This window comes from Protopterus annectens, chromosome 8.part0 (assembly GCF_019279795.1).
Source record: "Protopterus annectens isolate FY-2018-M chromosome 8.part0, PAN1.0, whole genome shotgun sequence".
NCBI lineage: Eukaryota > Metazoa > Chordata > Ceratodontiformes > Protopteridae > Protopterus > Protopterus annectens.
The window spans coordinates 1,099,558,378-1,099,579,004 of NC_056741.1; the positions used below are offsets into that span (position 1 = coordinate 1,099,558,378).

At 39.8% G+C, this 20,627-nt stretch overlaps 1 protein-coding gene across 43 annotated transcripts in view; it reads right to left on the reverse strand.

Moving 5' to 3' along the window:
* LOC122809254 (titin-like) overlaps positions 1-20,627 on the reverse strand; it is a 3,339,665-nt gene that overhangs the window by 1,672,735 nt on the left and 1,646,303 nt on the right. For all 43 annotated transcript variants that reach the window (XM_044080625.1, XM_044080596.1, XM_044080621.1 and 40 more), the window contains 2 exons: positions 11,579-11,599; positions 805-840 (listed from right to left, as the gene is read on the reverse strand). In XM_044080625.1, coding sequence (XP_043936560.1) covers positions 805-840; positions 11,579-11,599 — 57 coding nt within the window. The remainder of the gene's footprint in view (positions 1-804; positions 841-11,578; positions 11,600-20,627) is intronic.

Below are 20,627 nucleotides of genomic sequence, written 5' to 3' on the forward strand. Positions count from 1 at the left end.
GAAAAGAAGAAAATTCTAACCTTGTACTGCTAAGGAAGGGAAGGAAACTAATACAAAAACACTTATCTGTTACGAAGATCGAAGTATACAAAGAACTATGGAAGGATTCCTATTGCTATCCAAGAAACGGCTGAGACTCTAGAATCCACATTTGTCACTGCTGGCAGCAAACATGATCTGGGATAGTTAGGCAGAGGACAGAGCATTATGTGAAGTGGGAGGAGCTTGAGACTTGGATCCTAGTCTGTAAAAATCCGGCCAATTCAGATACAAAGGTCAGATCTGTAACCCAACCGTGAGGAAGAATGAAAGGGACAAAATCAGATATAATAATTTCAGGCTATCTTGATGTGTTCACTATATTTCACAATAGGATACTGAGCCATAACTAATTCTTTAAGGTCAAACAGATATTTTCTTCACATATGTTATATTCTGCATTCAAGTAATTTTATAATATCACCCCCATTTACTCCTTCATTCAAGCTCAGGTTATGAAACCCTACAGGTTCTGCATTAGAATAATCAGAAATTTCAGGAAAAAAGTTTACATTTAATGGCAGCAATGAATGTGCTTTAGCTTTTAAAGACTCCATGTTTCTACAATGTCAGTGCAAATATGACAGTAATGACAATGTGCTATTTTCTGTCAGAACAGGACAGTTTCCTAGTAAACAGATTTGCTGATATGTCCCACTTTTAGAATGATTCTGATGAACAAGCTCAGAACGTACGGAACAAACAATTCACAGAGATAAACTTAAGCAATTGTATACCATTTTCAAGTGCCATCTAATGACTTACCTCTACTCGGTCTTCTAATTTTGCGGATTATGGGATCTGCAAAGGAAAATAATAAAAAAAAATGTAACAAAAATGCATAATAACCACGACTCTCAAAATGAACTTGCTCACTAGGCCAAATATGAGGGAAGCAACAGACAAGTTCTAACGGAAGTACTTCTAAACATCAAGTATACAAATCTTGAATGGCTAAGAATTGATCCCAAAAGATCGACAGCCAAAACAGTGAAAAAACAAAGCAGTTATTTTTTCTACAGGGGGGCAAGCCCATCTGCACCCCCACATTCCCTTCTAATTATATGTACCATCTCCCAAAATTGGGAAAGGGCAATTTCCCTGATCCCCACTGTGCACAAAGTTGCACAGACTTAATACTGGCAGAAGGGATAAAATTAATTTTCATCACTTCTACCAGTGTTAAACACGTGTGAGATATCAATATATAAGAATGGAGATCTGACATCTACACTAACAGGTAACACATACACTTTACTAACTTACAATGGGTTCCAACAACTAAAGATGAATGGGGGGGGGGGTTGCCTATATGAAGTGGAACAGGGTGAGAGCTTTTGTGGCCAACCAATGACAGCCTCCTGAAAGATCAATGGACATGGTAAGAATGTACTTCTTAGATATTCAACCAACATCAAAAAGTCTAACTAGAATGAATCTCAAGCAGTAAATCCACAGAATGACAGAAAGCAGATGAAAGCCCAAGAACAAAGTTTACAAGCAGTCATCCTGAAACACAGATGCTACAAAGAAATCCTGACTTTTGAAATTACCGCCAGATTAATAATGTTTGATGAAGGTGTGCACCGAAGACTAAATGGTCTCTCTCAAGGTGTATGCAACAGAGACACTCTTAAAGCAGTTACATCACTAGTGAAGAGACCTCTAACTGCAGTACAATGAACACAGAGAAACCTGATTGCATAAGACAATGTTTAACTGTTAGTTCTCCTGGAATGGGACCGTTTGGTAACAGACAGCCCTTCCATCCCCACAGCAAATGAAAACAACAGCTGCCCGGTCCTCTAAACTCGTACCTGTTATAGGTAAAAGCTGAGATGGGCAGTACACATCCAGGATGTGAAAAGCTTGCCTCTCCTTTGGTTTGTACCTCAACAAATAAATCAGGGCACTGAACAGACTCGTAGTTCAGGAAGAAAGTACAGTTGTGTAAAATATTACCATAAACAGTAGATGTATCTTCTCTTCACTGCTGAAGTTCTCTTCACCTTAAGGATCTTGTGCCAAGGATATCTCAACCACCAAAGCCTTTTACATCTTGTATGCACAGTATATCACATGTATGCTTCCCATACAGAATGTAGGGCATAAAGATGATGTAAGGACACAGTTAACCAGAACTGAATTGCCCCAGAAGTGAAGATAAGAGACTCCATAGGACACAAAGAGGCTAAGCACATCAAGAAGAAACTGCAGATGAAAAAGGGGGACCCTTGACAAGGAGTGTAACCAAATCAAAGCCACCCCCAGAAAAAAAGGGGGATTGAGGGAGGGACCATATATGGTAACAGTGATGAGAAGGATCTACTGTTATGGTAAGACTTTACAAAATTGTACTGTGCCTTCTACATCACTGCTGCAGTATTCTTCACCTTAAGGAGAATACAAACGCTCAAGAAATATAGAGAGAAGTGGAAGGCTGAGAAGAGCCATCAACAAACCCATGGAGGACGGCCCTAGCAAAACCTGCTCTGGCCCTAGAAACGATATCCAGTTTAGAATGCTTAGCAAAGGAAGCTCTAGCAGGATCCTGAAACACATGAGGGACATTAGATTAGGAGCCAAGTATAATTCTTTAGCACAACATATTATTTTGCATAATAACCACAACTTCTCGTTTATTGTTTTGCAAGTGATCTCTGTTAATGCTAGAGGCAGAGATATAATAAATAGGACTAACGGATTTGAATCTAATGGATAGCGGAATTTATGGCGGACAAACCACCTGGTTTGAATTGTGTGCTTCCTATTAAGCCAATTTTAAAAGTGAGGAGACCTTATCCTTGATTTGTTGATTATGGATATATATTTTTTACATATGTAAGTTGACTGGATGGACTTGAAGGGTAATAGCCGAAAGTGCTTGTCCGTTACCTAATACTTCTTGATACTTTGTGATTTTATTATTTTTTATTAAAGTTGTTTGTGGTGTGGTGGTCCACTTGATTTTTTTCTGTGTTTTTATTAAATATCTATCATTGTGGACCTTTAATCCTTCTTGATCTCATCATTACCTTCATTGCTATATTGTGCTCTGAAGGAATATACACAGACTGAAGAGTTAGCTGATAACAGCCAGATCCCAGGCCTGAAGAGCCAGCCTGCAAAGAAGGTAAGACTGTTCACATACCATATCACTGTGGTGTTGTCTGATGGGGAAGCCAGAGACCCTGAACTTTCTGGAGACCACAGAAGTCCCCCACCACATGTCTGAGGCACTGATAAACAATTCATGAGAAGGAACCCAAAGCTGAAAGGACAGGCCGGGGTTGAGGATAAGTTGCTGAATCCACCATTTGAATTCCCACTTAAAACAAGGAAGGAGGGGCACTCTGAAATCCAGAGAGCAGCAATACAGAAGTCAAACTGACTTGAGGTACTGCTGAAGCATCCTCATATGCAGTCTGGCAAGAAGGAGCATTGGACTAGAAGAAGCCATGAATCTTACGGTCTAAAGAAATTCTCTGGCTGGAATGGGAGACATAGGAAGAAGAGACTGAAAGCAAGCAGTCAAGGACAAAACCTTTGGCGGTGGAAGAGCAGCCAACAATGACACTGTCTGAATCCTGCAACCCAGCTACACATAATCATGAGAGGGAGGTAGGACAGACTTTTGGAAGTTGACAGTGAACCCCAGCCTTTGAAGGAGAGATATGTTGAACTCCTGTAACAGGCAAATTGCAGAAGGTGATGAATTAACAGGTCATCTAAATAAGGAAAAAATCTGAATGCCTTGGAGCCTACAAAAGGCAATCACAGGAGCTAGGCATTTTGTGAATACCCTTGGGGTAGAGGAGAGGCCAAAGGGCAAAGCAGAGAATGGAAATGAGAGGAAGAAACACAGAAACCTCCTAAAAAGAGGGTAAAAAGGAATATGAAAGTAAGCATCTTTCAGATTCAAGGACACCAGAAAAGCCTGGGGCAGCAACAAAGGAAACTGGGTTTCATTACCTGAAGAGACAGAACTTTGAGAAAATGTGTTGAGAAAGGAGAGATCCAGAATAGTAATACAAGCACCCTCCTTTCCAGGAACATTCTGGAGGAAACTCCCTTTCCCAAATGGGAAGGAGGGACAGGCTGAATAGTTCCCTAGTCCACCATGGATCCAGGAACCTCTGAAAAATGAGGATGCTGCTCTTGAGGACGTTGAGGAATCCTTGATAAAAGAGGAAAGGACTTCCACACCATGAAATAACCTTGACTGATGATGGACAGAACCCAAGACTCTGAGGTGATGAGTTGCTAGTTTGGAAAACTCAGGGACAGCTGCATGGACAAGGGAACATGGCAGAAGGCTGGAGGGGGGGGGGGCAAAATGTCAAAGAGAAGCAAGCTTGTCAGAAAAAGAAGGCTTCAGAGTCATAGAATCATGAGAAGACTCTGCAGAAGGAACTCACCTACCAGTCTTCCTGTCTTTAGTGGCCTGACCAGCAGACTTAGTAGGATAGTTCCTTTGGAACTTAGGGATAGAGGACACACAAATACGTTTAAGGTCCTACAAAGCTTTACCTTTTTCTTGAAGAGACTTAAACATATCAGCAGCAGCAGTCCCAAAGAGATTCTTATTATCCAAAGGAGCATCCAGCAACTTGGCCTTAATATCTTCAGGTAATGACTGCAGACAAAGCCAAGAATAATGCCTCATGACAGACCCAAAGGCAGAAGCTCTGGAAAAGGCATCAGCAGCATCACACCTGCACTTGAAAGAGTGGTCAGCTACCTGTGAGGTAGAACCTAAAGCAGAAGAATTTGAGTCAGGCATATTGTGGTAACTGATAGAGTAGTGGTGTAAATGGGGTGATGTATATTACATGATATGCCCTGAATTTTGGTATCTGCATTTGTATTGCTCAAACAGATGTCTGAGTTGAGGCCTGAGCTTAATGTAGTTAGTATGCTCTGTGAGATACTGAGGAAGGGATTACTATAGTTTTGGGGCAAGTATAGAGAAACTAGAGTCACAGTAATGTAGTACAGTAGATAAGGTTTGCAAATAAGAGCCTCCTGTAACCCTTACTTCTGAGGTTGTCAGTTCGATATGAAACTGATAAGTTTCAAAGTCTCAATGCAAGTGAAAAAGGGGTACCTCGGTGGATTTTGAGACGGGAGCCAAGAAGTTAGTTGGATCTGGATTGTACTACCATCCAGATTGTCCTGGATAAGGTAAGGGAATAATGTTCAAGGTCATGGGAACTGTTGATGAAGTGTCATATTTTATTACATAAGTTCTGTAGTGTTGATATTTTTTTATTAAAGGAGGTGGAAAACAAAGGTTAGTCATACTCAAGTTCTGTGAGCAGAACACATTTCCAAATGTCTGCCCCAGTGAAGAAAGATACTGAGATTATCTTCTGAGCTCAAAAAAAGAGGTAGTTGAATTTAGGCCCAAGTATTTTAATGAGGTAGGATCTAGGCTTGTTTTCCATTATCATTTTTTAGGATTCAGGAATATCTTGGAGTAGTATCCTTTCCATGATTTATCTACATGGGTCTTTGAATAAACCATTATTTAAAATCTAGGTGATCAAGTCTTCTGCCGCTTTAACTGACTTGTCAGATCACGAGTACAAGCTCCTGCCATTCGAGAGATTATGTTTCTGGCTAAGCCTGGACTTGAGCTGAACCAGTGCCCTATAGACAGGGCAAATCTTCCTATTTCTCATCCCTTTGTGAATGTCCTCTACTGAATGCCCTGCTGTTTTAGACACTGCTAAGTAACAACTGTTTGTAAATGGGACAGCACCTGGAAAAGGACCGGGCCACAGGTAAGAATATGCCCGTGTCCTCCTGGGTTACTGTTTTACCCTTCTTCTCCAGCTATTATATTATGTTGTTTCTTCATACAGTGACATCGCATCTAAGAGAGTATTCACGAGTTTGAATTTTACCATTTCTAAAATGGTTTGAGAGTCATAAGCCAGGCAATGACATACAATTCTTACTGCAGTATAAGTCGCCCTCAGAAAGGGCATCTTCTACATCACACATTTTGCCATACGGGTGATAACTTTTAACAGCCTAGGACACTAAATATACTATCATGCTCTGGTCTCTCTACATTAAAAAAAATATATCTTTTTGGCAATTTGTTTCAACAGGACTTTGTAGTTAATAGCTATGGCAGTAAGAATGAGAAGATGCATGCTGTTTTACATACTCTGTCTATATATTTGGATTCCATATCAGGAAAGAAAGGATTAAACATACTTAACTTCTTTGCAACCTTAACAGACTCAACATCAATATGTTGCAAGTGATTCTATTTAAAAATACAAATGTTTGAAAGATCAGGTGACCAGTTATATGTTGAAAGAATATAAACACCTGAAAACATTTTGTCTGAAATAACACTAGGAATGAAATATCGTTAAAACAGTATTGCAAAAATGTTTCTACAGTGGAACATTCCTCTACTAAAATACTCTGAGATCCTACAACCTTGGAATAAAAGAAAATACTCTGTTTCTGTGTAAATCTAAGCATTCTTCAACATTAATGTTGCAATGACTCAGAATTATAGGGGGTGGGGGGCACAACCTTTAACATGATGGATGGAAGAAAGCTTACCCCCTGGGAAAAAAGCCTTGGCTAAACAACTGTTAGGCATTTATTTTCAGTGATATTACCATCAGTTTTGTAATATACAAATCTTCTGGGTCAGCATTTAAATGGTTACCCCACTCATTCCTAGCATTTAACACTTGCAAAATCTGTGGTGACTCGAGTGGTGGGCATCAAGGGTCTGATGCCGACAGAGGAGGGGAGCATATGCTGACTGTTCTAACATGAAAGAGATAGCTAGATATCTGGCTTCTTGCATCCTCCTCCTCATCTCCCCTTTTCCCATTTTCTGTATGGGGTCAGGTGTTGCATCAACTGCCACTACCTTTCTCCATTCTATGCCACTTTCTTACCTTCTTTATGAGTCTTGCCTGACTGTCCCAGGTCTTTTCTCATACAATCCATCCATCTCTTTGCTGGATGCCCTCCTTTCCATTGTCTTCTTCCTATCTCTTCCAAATCTTCTTCACCAAATTATCTTATGCTTTCCTGCACGTGTCCGAACCACTGTAGTCTGTTCTCTTTGACATTCTCTACAAGTAGAGCTACTCTGGCTTTTGCTCAAATGCTATCATTCCTTCAGTTATCTCACAGTAGGCATCCTATCACCCATCTCGAGCACTTCATCTCCAACACCTCAAAATTCCTCAACTGCTCCACTTTTACTGTCCAGGTTTCTGTACCACACAGGTAGCATCAACGTTTTGTCAACCTTGGTTTTCAGGGTCTTTGGCATTCTTCTGTCATTCATGACCCCTGACACTGTGCCAACTGGATGCAGCCTCTCTGAGTCTAGCTTTAACCTCCTCATTCAGACTTCATTTCTCCTCAACCACCCCTCTCAGATACGTTGTTAACCTGTTCTAATACTTTCCCTTATACCTCAGTTTTCAGCTTCTTCTGATTCACCATCTGCTGCCACGACATCGGTCTTACCTGTACTCCGTTTCATTCCATGTGCCTTCAGTTTTGTATTCCATTCCCCTATCATTTGCTTAAGTTTCTCTTCCAAGTCTTCCTTTCATACCACATTATCTGAATACAACAGCTTTATTAATCTATCCCCCCCCCCCGACCTGTTTGCTAATGTAGCTCATCAATATTATGAACCGCAGTGGTCTCAAAGATGAACTCTGATGAGCATCCACTCCCACTGGCAATCCCTCCGAGAGTCCAAACAATGTCTGCATTTTTTCAATGCATCCGTGTACATAGCCTGCAGTAATTCTTTTCTTTTTTAACAATATGAATGTTTAAGAAAATTGTTTTCTAACCTTACTAGCTTCTTCATGATGTTAGTAAACATATCCAGTGGCTGCAGACTGACACAGAGGCAGATTATGAGAGCCTTAATTTAATCTCTCTGAGAATGCAGACTATATTTTTCCTTCCTCTGTAGCCCATTCAGAAATTGTCCTCATTCCACAATGAAGGTGCTGATTCAGTTTTCTTTGCAAATTAGAGATTTCCTAAATCCAAACAACAGTCCCATCAAAAGAAAAAAAGCAGTTGCAGCTTGTTTCAGTACTCCAAGGAAAGTAGTACAATCTCAAAATCCTAAATCAAGCTGCTATAACACACAGAGATCTAAAACAACATACAAGACAATGCAGCTTTTGATGGAAAGCAATGTGTGTGTGAAAAAAACAGTTCCATTCTAACTAAAAATAATAGAACAGTTTTAAATCCCACCAATCTGGTGAAATCCAGAACCTTGATATTTCTACAGTTAAGAAAATACATGGTTCTTGATGCTCTCTATCTCACCTCCATTTTCCTTTTTTTCCATTACAGTTCTCCTTTCTGTTGAGCAGGGCTCAACTCCTAGGGGAGAGAGGTGTGTGTGTGTGTGTGTGTGTGTGTGTGTGTGTGTGTGTGTGTGTGTGTGTGTGTGTGTGTGTGTGTGTGTGTGTGTGTGTGTGTGTTGGGGGGGGGGGGTTACAATCTTTTGAGTATATGAATGGGATGGTGTTGAAGTAGCTGGTTGGCACTAGATTTTTTTTCCTGTCCTACCAAAGGAGTGGAATAGTTCACACACAAATATGATGGGAAGAAGCAGAGCAAAGACATACTTTAACTGGAGGCTAATCGTTTTGTCTGCCTTGCATCTCCTAGTAGGTTTTAAGTGAAAGGGCTTGATGAAAGTAGTTTTAAGTTGGGATGCTTCACAGTACTGCAGAAGAGGCCTGTAGGTATGAAACACTTGTCTTGTGTGAATGTTATGTTGTAGTATAGCAAATGTCTGAGGGTGGGCTAGATTGCACAAAAGAGCTTTTTCCTTTGTCACTACCTTTTTTTTCCATTTACAACAGCTGGGCTGGCAGACTGGTAAATGATGCCCTTCAGCTTTTTCTGCTTTTGCTGCCCACAGTAGGGCAAGGTGGGAGGGAGTATACTGGGCTTGACGTATGTCTCGTCGCAGTTTTAACTATGGGCGTTTGTTGATAAATAAAAAGTTGCATCCAAATTTGACATAGTTTTCTTTAAAAAAAAAAAAAAAAAAAAAAGCTTATTTTAATTTCATGGCTGTAGTCACAATGTGCAGAGTTGTTTGAGCCCAGGAAAGTAAAATCTGTCACCGTCTACACTTCCCCATCTGAATTGAGAGCTATACAGCATAATTTTAGTTTGTATGATGTTGAGTAGTAAGCCACCTTTTCCACTTTCTACTTTCACCTTCACCAAGAGGCTATTTAACTCTTCAGTTTTAGCCTCCATCCATTATCAACCCTTTCTGCCATTTTACACATGGGGTTGGGGTGTCACTTTCAACAGTGACAATTATCTTGAGCCAAGGTTTACACCGCCAGGTGGCTAGCCCTGTTGCAGTAGTTCATCGGTACCACTCACTCACACAGACACTCGTACTTATGGACAATTTAGAGTATACAATCCACCTACTGCAGATCTTTGGAATGAAGGAGGAAACCGGAGGAAACCCATGCAACCACAAGGAGGACATGCAGACTCCGCACAGAAGGCACCCCAGCTGAGAATCAATCCAGAGAACCTCTTGCTGTGAGGTAACAATCCTAAACACTGCACTACCTCCATCAGTATGAAATAATCTATGTATCTGAACTTGTTAATATTTCTCCCAGCAATTTTGATTCAAACATCTCATTCTTCATGACATAGTGTCTACTTAGTATTAATACACATTTGGCTTACAGTCACATAAAGAAGAAAACTTGGACAGAATTAAATAAACTGCACAAAGAAACAGTATTATTCAATTTTTTTATACTCCTCCAGGACCTCGTCCAGTGGCTCCTCTGCTTTTGCTCAGTTAACCCATTTGTTCCAGCAGAATGGGGGCTAGTAATCCCAGGTTAGGTGACAGCCCTATGGCTTGCTCATTCCTTCCAAAGAACCCCAGCAAGAATCATGTGGCAGGGAGTGGGCTACCATTCCGATCCTGGAGATAGCCTACCCTCTTACTGTGAGAGCACCCCCCCCCCCTTCCAGGCTCTTCTGACCCTGCAACTGCTATCCCCTGAGGAGAGGAATACCTCCATATGCTAGTTTCCCCTTAGCTACTTAGTGCAAGTACAAATGAACCTATCTCAGAACTCCACTGGGTGAACACCTTGTGATGAGCCAAAGCCATTTCTCTCCTCCCAAGGTGGGCGATCCAGCAGTTAAAACTCCCTCAAATTCTCCCCAAACAGCTTCTACAGGCACCCAAGCAGCTAGTCAAACTTGGGTGACCTGCAACATGGTCAGGGCTTTATCCCTCTGTGACATGGAGTTGGGTCCAAGTGGAAACAATATTATTAAAGTTTTATTTTACACCAAAGTAATGTTTCCATTGTCTGGTGAAATGTTACTTTAATGCATCCTTAAATACATAGCCATATTTCCATTGTCTTGTGACGTACTCCTTTAATACAATCTCAAATTACAGTTTGTTTGACATGGACCTCAGACTAAAGGGAAGATTATGTCATAGCATGCCTACATAGTTAGATTAAAGGGTCTATTGATATAGACAATTGAACGTTCAACTCTGGGAACTTCCATTCATCCAACAGAAAATAGTGAACATGCACTTCACTGATTTCTAAAACAGGGAATGCCATAAGTTGGTCAACACTGACAGCCAAACTGCAGTACGTCAACCCCTCCCAAACTATATATACCAACTCTGAGATGGCACTACGGTGGGGAAGAGAGTAAATTTTCCAATCTTGGATGTTTGCAGAGCTGAAGGTTTGTTTATATGATAAGGACCCAGCTTAATATGCCTATCAATACCAGTTTATAGATTTGAGGATATGTATGCAGCAACCATAACATCACAGCATTCAGTGAAATTCATTCAAGGTATGTGCGCTGGCCAATGCGGAACACATGGGTACAGGGACAAAATTTAGCTGTACACATTTCACAAACTCAAGCTATTCAGGTGAAAGGCAGTGGTGCATATTTGCATGACGACTACATTGTCTTGTGCTGTGGATAAATGTTTTGACCCTATAAAAACATACTATTTTTCTCTTGGCTTTGATCAAGACTGATTTTAAATAGAGCCAAACTTAAGCTGATTAGTAATAATTCCTAGCAGTTTAGTGGCATCTTCTACCTGAATTCCTGAACAACTTTTAAAAGAGGAGATGCAAAGGGTTTCACTTCAAATAAAGTAGGGAAATGGTTCATCTCTCCTTGTCTTTTCAGCATTAAGATGCAGTCCTTTATCTGAAAGCCATGGTTAGAAAGAGCTGAATCTGTGTTGGAGCACGTAGTAAATTCGAGGGTAAAATAGTTTAAGCAGGGAGGATCACTGCATCCATCTATGTACTGCATTAATTTCGACATTTCATACCGACTTGCTATGTCATTTATAAAAAGTGTGAAGAAGCAAAGTCCTACATTTTATACAACTTTTTTTTTAATTAAAATATGGGGCAGTTTACATAACAGTAAAAGAATATCTCTCTCTAAACCATGTACTCACCAGGCTTTGGCAGTAGAGCATCTGAAAAATAAGGTGAAAAACAGGCTTATGATGATGGTTTTCAAAATATGTCTAAACAGATTTAAACTTTAAATTTAGCAACACACTCTTTACCATGTATGAGGCAGCCATGCCTGTACAGATGAAAATATGTCAAAAATTCATAATTCTGAGCCCAGAGGGAAGACTTCTAAGAAGGCTGCACACTTATCAACAGTTTAACTTCAGGGTGACTTCCAAGATGGCTTCACATTGTAAATGTAACTGTTTAATTCTTGCTCTCCTAGTCTAAAAAAAAACAAACATTAACAGACAAGACCAGTAGACTTGTGTTTATGGGTAAATCTCATTAACTGGCTACTAAATGTACTGCCTGGATGCCAGGAAAAAAAATACAGAGACATGGAAAAAAATCAGCTACAAAAAGTGAAGAAGAAACACTGACTGGGGAATATTCTGCAGCTGATCAGCAAAACTCAATGGCACCCTCCAGGCATGACTTCCAGTAACCTAAAGGAAGATACAAGACAAATGCATACAGACCTAGTTAAAATAAACAGAACACTGATGGAGTATATCTACACAAACAAAAGCCTGGAAAAATGGAAGAAGCTTTAAACACATTCGAATGAGGTGATAAAGCTGCAAAAACTAGAGGTTGAGATGAAGAAAAGTCTGGCTGAATATGAGACTGCTCAGAAAGAGATGATTCAAAAAATAAACAGACTTAGGGGGCAGAGCAAGTTGGGAAAACCTGACATTTTCAGCTATACCAGAGAAGCTGGAAGGAACAGACTACATTAATTTTATGAAAGCAAAAATAAACAACTGGAATGGTATTCCACAGCAGGAGATGTTAGTTGAAAGGGCACATCATTTGTATGCTCCAAACCTGGCTATGAGAAAGCAATGTAAACCTTTAATAGTAAACATGCCATCCTACCAGCAGGAGGAGTTGATTCTGACAAAACTGTGGCAGAAGGACAAATCACTAAAAGAGGGAAAGACAGCAGTGTGTTTCTGGACAAAGACTACTCATTATACACCACGCAGAAAAGGAGTAAATTTATTCTACTATTCAGGGAATGTCAAGACACAGGTGTGAGATTCAAATTGCTGTATCGAGCTGTCTTCAAGGTATTCTTCCCTGGAGGGACAAAATCATTTTTGATGAAGTACATGCTAAGGAGGAAATACAAAAGTCTGTCCAACAAAAAGTGAGCTGTGACACAGAAAGAGATTTTGCTTCTTGTTCTTCTGGTAATAAAGACCACAGAGAGATTACACATGTGAAACCTTAAGTTGACTGAATCGAGAGTATGTTGGAAATGAAGCAAAGACAAGATTTGGGGGATGGAGATGAATGGTAACAAAAAAAAACAAAACGGTAACAATGTGGCATTACATTGCAATAATTATATTAGTGAAATATGACAAATCTGGAAATATTGGACTTTTTTCAGAATTTGTTGGACTTGTGCGGAACTCTACAGCACATGCCCTACTTCATGTCATTAATGCTCAGAAAACTGTTGTGGGGGGGAGAAAGTTAACTGTAAGTAAAGAAAAAATCTTTAATACTATTTTTGTGTTGTACGGCTTTTTTGCATGCTATAAAGTAAAGTTTTCTCAGTTATGTTTAAGTGTAATGGAGATTGTAAACAGGTATTGCTGTTCTTTTTTTATCTTTTCTTTCTCCCGTTTTCTCTCTATCTTATTCAGTTTTAAGAAATGTAGGCAATGCAATGTAAAACAATCCTGGTTAGAACAGGATGACAAAAGAAAAATTAACATGCTTTTTCTCATTAATCTATGGGGGGGGGTGACTGGATTAAGGACCTTAGATTTAGTGACAAGTTTTAATAGAAACCAAGTAAAATGAAAAATAATATTGAATGAGGCCTTTTTCTAGTAAATGAATACATGCTTAGTAGCAATTCTGTGTCTGTTCCTTATGTCTCCATGGTAACAATCTAATAAAGAGCCACTGACTGGTTCTCATGTCTCCATGGAGACAATCTGAAACAGAAATTGGTTATAGTCTGGTGGAGAGTGAAAGGCTATAGGAAGAAAAAAAAGAAAAGGGAAACTGGCTACCAGATAAACGTTCTCTGAAAGTTTTCAGGGGATTTCCCAGCTGGGAGACTAAAAACAGAAGACAAAACCAGTCAGCACTTAGTAGAAGCATGCTGCACCTTGCTTTTTAGCATGGACAACCTTTCTTTTAGGTTAACTCAAGTCCATCAGTGCAGCTGTCAGTTTGGGATAGCTATTCCTATTAGGAGGGTAAAACTTCAATATTTGAAGATGTAAATAGTTTTGTGTGTTAGTATTAACTAACTAGGTTTTAGGGGGCATCGGGGATTGTTTGTTTTTTGTTTGAGGGCTTACAAACTTTGTTTTATTGAAAGATCTGACATTCTCAAATGGATACGACAAGAAACAACTGTGTAAAAGTTCATTCTGCCAAACAGTGTATGCAGGTAACACAAAAGCTGAAACTAGACATTTAACAGAAAAGGTGTTATACATAAAAGGTGAGAATAACTTTTTAATACAATAATGCTTTCTGTAATATCTTTAAATGTTAATGGTTTTACAGATAAATACAAAAAATAAAGAGTAGTTATGTTATAAGAGACGCTTGGAAAGAACTGAACATGTGAATTTGAAAAAGAAAGGTTTTCAGGATGGTTATTCAGTGGAATACTGAGATACAGGAAAAGATGAGTACTTATATTAATTGCAAGAGGAGCTCTAATAGTGATGAGAGGATATAAAAAAATAAAGGACAGATTTTTACTGGCTCCTAGCAAGGGAGGAGGATTACACTGGCATGTATTTAAATTCACTTAAAACTGCTATAATGAAGCTTAAGAAAATTCTGGGAGAAATAATCAGTTTTCAGCAAGGAATATTACTAACAGGTAGGGAATGGAATTTGATTTGCAGCAGTGAAGATGTGTCTGGGGGGCCCAGAATGGAAAGTATAACAAAGAAGGGCAGAGTTTTGAAGAAATTTATGAAAATATTTGCCATGGAAGATGTGAATTCAGTAATAGGAGTGCAAAGAAAATTTTCGTATTATTCCCCAAGATATAAAAAACTGGGGGGGCTAGGTTAGACAGAATTTACATTTCACAGGAACATGTACATTTAATTGACGGTCTGTCTCAATATGTACCCAATAACTATTTCAGATCATGCACAGGGTAATGAAATAAAAATGAGACACTGGTGCTTTCCTACCTCTCTGTTGAAATCAGAGGAATTTAAGGAATGAGTAGTGGAGACTATTTGACAGGGTACAAAATTCTTCTGAAAATAGAGCAAGGGAGTGGGATAAAAATAACACTGAGTTTAAAATATGGTGGAAACAAAGGAAAGGGGAGCTATGGTTAAAATTAACAAGAATTACTTGGAGAGACTAATAAATGTTAAAGTATTGCAGAATACAGGGAATCTCACAGAACTAAAAAGGATCAACTGCAGAATGCTAAGCAGAAAATAAGGTATTACCTCAATCATATATAAGTTTAGAAAGACTGCTGTAAAGCAACTGCTTTTGATAATAGCACTACAGCACAAAAATGTTTAGCACAGTGACTTGGGCAACAGAAAGTAGAAAGGGCTGTCACTAAGCTTAGGAAGCCTATAGCAAGAAAGGTTATAAGATCCTGTACAAGTATGGTATTAAAATATTTTGGAAATTCTATGAAAGTTGTACAAAGCAGGGAAATGTAGAAATCGAGAAAAGATACAAATGGAAATGTTTATGGAACAATTAAATATTGCCAAGATTAGAGGTAGATCAGGCTCAATTACTAACAGTTAGGACAGGAGGAGATGAGATAAAAAATTGTGATATATAACTAATCTATAGGAAAGTCCCCAGAAATAGATGGCATTCCTGTAGAGGTTTGGAAGCTAGGAGGGGAAAAAAACTCAAAGATCTGGAAAGTTTTGTTTAACAATATTTTAAGAGGAGGAGAAGTACCAACATCCTGGAAGAAAGTAGTGGTAGATATACCTAAAGAGGGTAAAAATCCACCAAACCAAGCTTCATGCAGATCCATTTCAAAACTAAACCATGATTATAAAGTGTTCAAGTCTATAAGGGCTAAAAGAATGACAAAAGTAATGTCAAAATTGATAGATATGGATCAATGTGGTTTAGTGAAGGGGATGCAATCATTTGACAACATTAAGAGAACAATGATGATCCAGAGCAAGCAAAATGCAAAAAAAAAAAAATGCCATTGTAATTGGTGGGTCTTGATGCAGAGAAGGCATTTGACAGTGTAAGCTGGCACTTTATGACCAGGGTAATAGAAGCATTTGCATTTCCTTAAGAAATTATAAGGATGATTAGGAGGATGTATGAGGGATCGGAGGCAAAATTAGAGTGGGTGGGTCCTACCTGATAATTTCTGCTTCAGCAGAGGAACCAGGCAAGGGAGTCATCTTTCCCTTTTGTTATTAGCATTATATTAAGAACCTGTGGCAAAGAAAATGAGAGACTCAGAAATGCAAGGAAATAATTGGTATGATAGTCAAATAAGAGACTCAGAAATTCAAGGATATAATTGGTATGTTAGTAAAGAAAAACTGGCTCTATTTGCAGATGATACTATCTTATACCTGACAAAACCAGAAAGACTTATTACAGTGTTGTGGAACATTCTGAGATAGTTTTAAATCTTTTTGGGATACAAAATTAATAAAGCTAAAAGAAGGTAACAGCAGTAAATTATGCACCCACACAGAAATTGCTTCAGCAACATCCATATTTATGGGGACATGATAAAATGAAGTATTTAGGAATACGGATTAGAAATAACTCTGGTGTGGCAGCTAAGAATATGTGGGAAGTGACTAAAGATAATACAAAAACTGAGAAAACTGAAGCTTTGTACTGGAAGCAAAGCTCTCTCCAGCCAAGATTGTGCTAGACAGTCAAGAGGAGAAGTTAACACCTGCACTACACCTCAAGCAACTCCTAGCCCTTCAAAACCCACATCATCAACACCCACACGTAGCAACACTAAACACACATATGCGGAGACCCTTAACATTAACCTGCCCAAGCAACAAGGACCTCCGAAACTGAAACGCAAACAAACATCAGTCACAACCAAAGACCAAAGTGACACATAGCTCATAACACCAGCGTGCCACCCAACAACAGCCCCTAAGGCAAGACAACGTACCCAACACTTTAGTCACAGGTGGCACACTGATGTCCCACTCACCAGGCTGAACAAGGAGAAAATTACAGTCAGCTGCCTGTCGGGTGCCAGGATCCGCCACATAACGCATGCACTCAAGTCACTCCACAACAAGTACAAATACGACTCTGTCATTGTCCATGCTGGAGTGAATGACTTGAGACGTACCTCCCTGGACTATATGAAAAGATACATGGAAGAGCTCTCGGATCATGTGGCCCAGGTAGGTATAACCCTAACCCTGAGTAGCATTCTGCCTTCGCCCAGAATTATACCACAGTATAAGGACAAAATTATTGACTTCAACAATTGGCTAAGCTTCTGGCGTCATTCAAAGGGGATCCAGTATCTGTCTGCCTGAGAAGACATGATCGACAAACCATGATGCTTTGCCAGAGATGGTCTGCACCTGTCACCCCTGGGCTTCAGGTTACTGTCTAAGGCTTTTGCCACCCCTATAGTGCCTTTTTTAGGCAACGTTCAAAGGACAATACCACCAGCATAACATATACAAGCATGCAAAATCTGAAGGTAATGCTACTCAATGCTAGAAGTCTAAACCTCAAAATGCACTCTCTCGAGGCACTCCTAAAAATGGAGAACATCAATATCTGTGCAGTTACTGAGACCTGGTTCAAGGCTCCAGAAAGCACCCCTGCAATACCACGCTACAACTCATACCACACATTTCGGCCACAAAATCAAGACAGAAACACTAAAGGTGGAGGAGTGTCCATATTCACCAAGGATATTCACACCTCCAGGCTAGTTGCCCAACACAATGCATCTGAAATTCTCCAGTGCAACTAACACTAGGTAAGACTGAAGTCCAAACTGTAGCTTGCTACAGATCCCCCACCATGCCCCAAGATTCTCACTACACCTTTCTAAATATACTGGAAAATATTAAGATACAACCAAACACCATAATACTGGGTGATTTCAATTACCCTGCCATTAACTGGGAAAACTACTCAGGTACCAACTCCTTTTCCCAACGGTTCTTGGAATTCATAAATTCCAACGCCCTGGATCAACTAATCCATTGTCCCACCAGGGGCTCCAATATCCCAGACCAGGTCATTAACAACATGGGAGATAGATGCTCCACACCAGTGGTCACCCCCTCAATGGTCAGGTCTGACCATAAGCAAATCACCTTTGACATCCACATCCCACCCCCACCCACCCAGTAAGGAAACCTCCTTAAAAAAACTTCTCCAAAGCCAACTTCATGCTACTGAAGTTAGAAGTGACAAACTTCATGACACCCATGCAGACGGGATCTGAAAGTTCGACTGCAGAATCCTACACTAAGGCACTGTACGAGCACATCCACTTGTGCATGAATCATGCCATCCCAAATAGAACCAAGATGCTCTCCTCCAAAAAAAGGAAGCCAATCTGGTGGTCCCGCTATAAACAAACTATACAACAGAAGGAAGAAGCTGTTGCAGAAAAGAGGAAAATCCCAGGATGCAAAAAAACTCCCTCAACAGCCTCAGTAAGAAATTGAGATCCTTCATAAAATCCTCAAAAGCTAGTTATGAAAATAAAATTGCCAAAGATTCCAAAGACAACCATAAGGCATTCTATAGTTATGTCAAGAATCTAAATGGCAACGCTCAGATCTGTTCTGAGCTTCAACAGAATGGCATTAAATATACTGATCCCAAGTATATTGCCAATATCCTGGAAGATCGATTTAGTGCCAACTTCGCTCCCCTCTCACCCCCTAAAAGGCCCATCTCAATACCAAAAGATTGCCAAATTCCGGTAATCATGGCCACACAGGTAGAAACCTCACTCTCCAAAGCTAAGAATACAGCATTCATGGGACCAGATGACATCCCAGGCTGTGTACTACATGAACTACAAAATTAACTGGCACCTCACCCAAGTGTCATGTTTAATCATAGCCTCACCTCAGGCTTCGTGCCCACTGAGTGGTGCACAGCTATAGTTATCCCACTTCACAAGGGGGGATCCACCTTGGATCCCAGGAACTACCGTCCCATCAGTCTGACGAGCCTGATCTGCAAGGGCATGGAACGCATTACCATGGAACTTATAAACAAAGACATTGGAAACCATCAAACACTGGACCCCACCCAGTTTGGGTTTGTGAAGGGCCGATCTTGTCTCCTGAACCTGATTGACTTCTTCGAATCAGTCTCCAGAGCTGTGGACGAGGGTAAGGCGGTCCACACAGCCTATCTGGACCTCACCAAGGCCTTCAACACCATCCCCCACTCTGGAATCATAGATAAACTTATTAAGCTGGGCATAAATCCCTACGTCACTCGATGGGTTGCCAACTGGCTTACTGACAGAACCCAGACTGTAAAAGTAGCTGACTCCAAATCCAGCTCCAGACAAGTGGAGTACCTCAGGGTTCAGTCCTGGGACCACTCTTGTTTGACATCTACTTCTCTGAAGTACAGGCCAACACTAAGGGCCTCTGGCTAACAAAGTTCGCAGATGACTGTAACCTGGGAGCCATTAATGAATCCCCAAATGATGTGGATATTCTACAAAAGGGCTTTACAGAAACAGATGCCTGGTGCCAGAGCCATGGGCTTAAGCTTAATGCCAATAAATGTATAGTTATCCCCTTTGGAAAAAAAACATGCACCCATTTATTTATTTATTTATTTATATTTTACATTTGTTGACCGGGCTAGTCTAGCTGGACATATGTCCATTTTCAGTAGAGGCCCGGGAAAATAAGCTCCAAACTTCAATTATAGTACATATCTACAAGTAGTACATACATGAGATCGACTACATTAATAATGACTAAAGCAGTATTAGCTAAAAAGTGGTTACAGGTTTATAGAGTATATAACATAAAATATTGACTAAACATAATACAATTTATCATGAGGCTGCGTTTTAACTGTTCAGAAAGATTGATAGTAAAACACATAATATAATTCTAGATATAAGAAGGGGAAAAAAGGAAATTAGGACTGGAATAGAAGTTGAGTAAGAAAGTTCTAATCGAGAAGACTGGAACTTTTATGAGAGTATACTAATAGGTAAGGCTAGGTAGTAGAGGTAGAATGGTAGTTGAATTCTGATGAGATAGTTACTGAGCTGAGACAGTGAGGTAGAAACAGGTAGCTAGAGCATATAAGGTGGGGATGAAACAAGTAGTGAGAGCATGTAGGTTAGTCAGGTTTAGTACAGGGGCACATCCAATGTGTTTTAAGGAAGAGCTTAAGTTTATTTTTGAACAAGGAAATCGAGGGAAGTGTTGAAAGTTCAGTGGGGAGCAAGTTCCAGATTTTCCCAACAGTGTTAGTGAAGAGAGAGTCTCCAGCTCTATTGTTTGATTTGATAATATTTATGAGGATTTTTTGTGAAGATCTTAGGGATTTCAGGTTATTGTAGGGATGAATAAGGTTAGATAGTATGGGTGTCTTAGTAGGTTGATAAAGAATTTTATGGGCAATGGTCAGCTGATTATATTTTAGCTGTTGCTGTAATTCAAGCCACCCTAGGTATTTTAGAGTAATACAGTGGTGTGTTTTAAAAGGGTTATCAGTGGCAAATCTGGCTATGTTGTTGTAGGAGTTTTCTAGTTTTTTAAGGTTATTTTTTGACAGGTTAGTGAAAATGGGAGAGGCATAGAGTAGGGTAGAGATTAGATGGGTGTGGGCAATAGTTATTCTAGTTGCAGGGGTGAGGAAGGGTTTGATCCTATATAGAGAGCCTATTTTTCTGTTAGTTGTTTTCAAGATATTATTAATATGAGTGTCAAAGTTAAGGTTGTTGTCTATGGTGATACCTAGCAGTTTGGTAGTAAGATCCTGGGA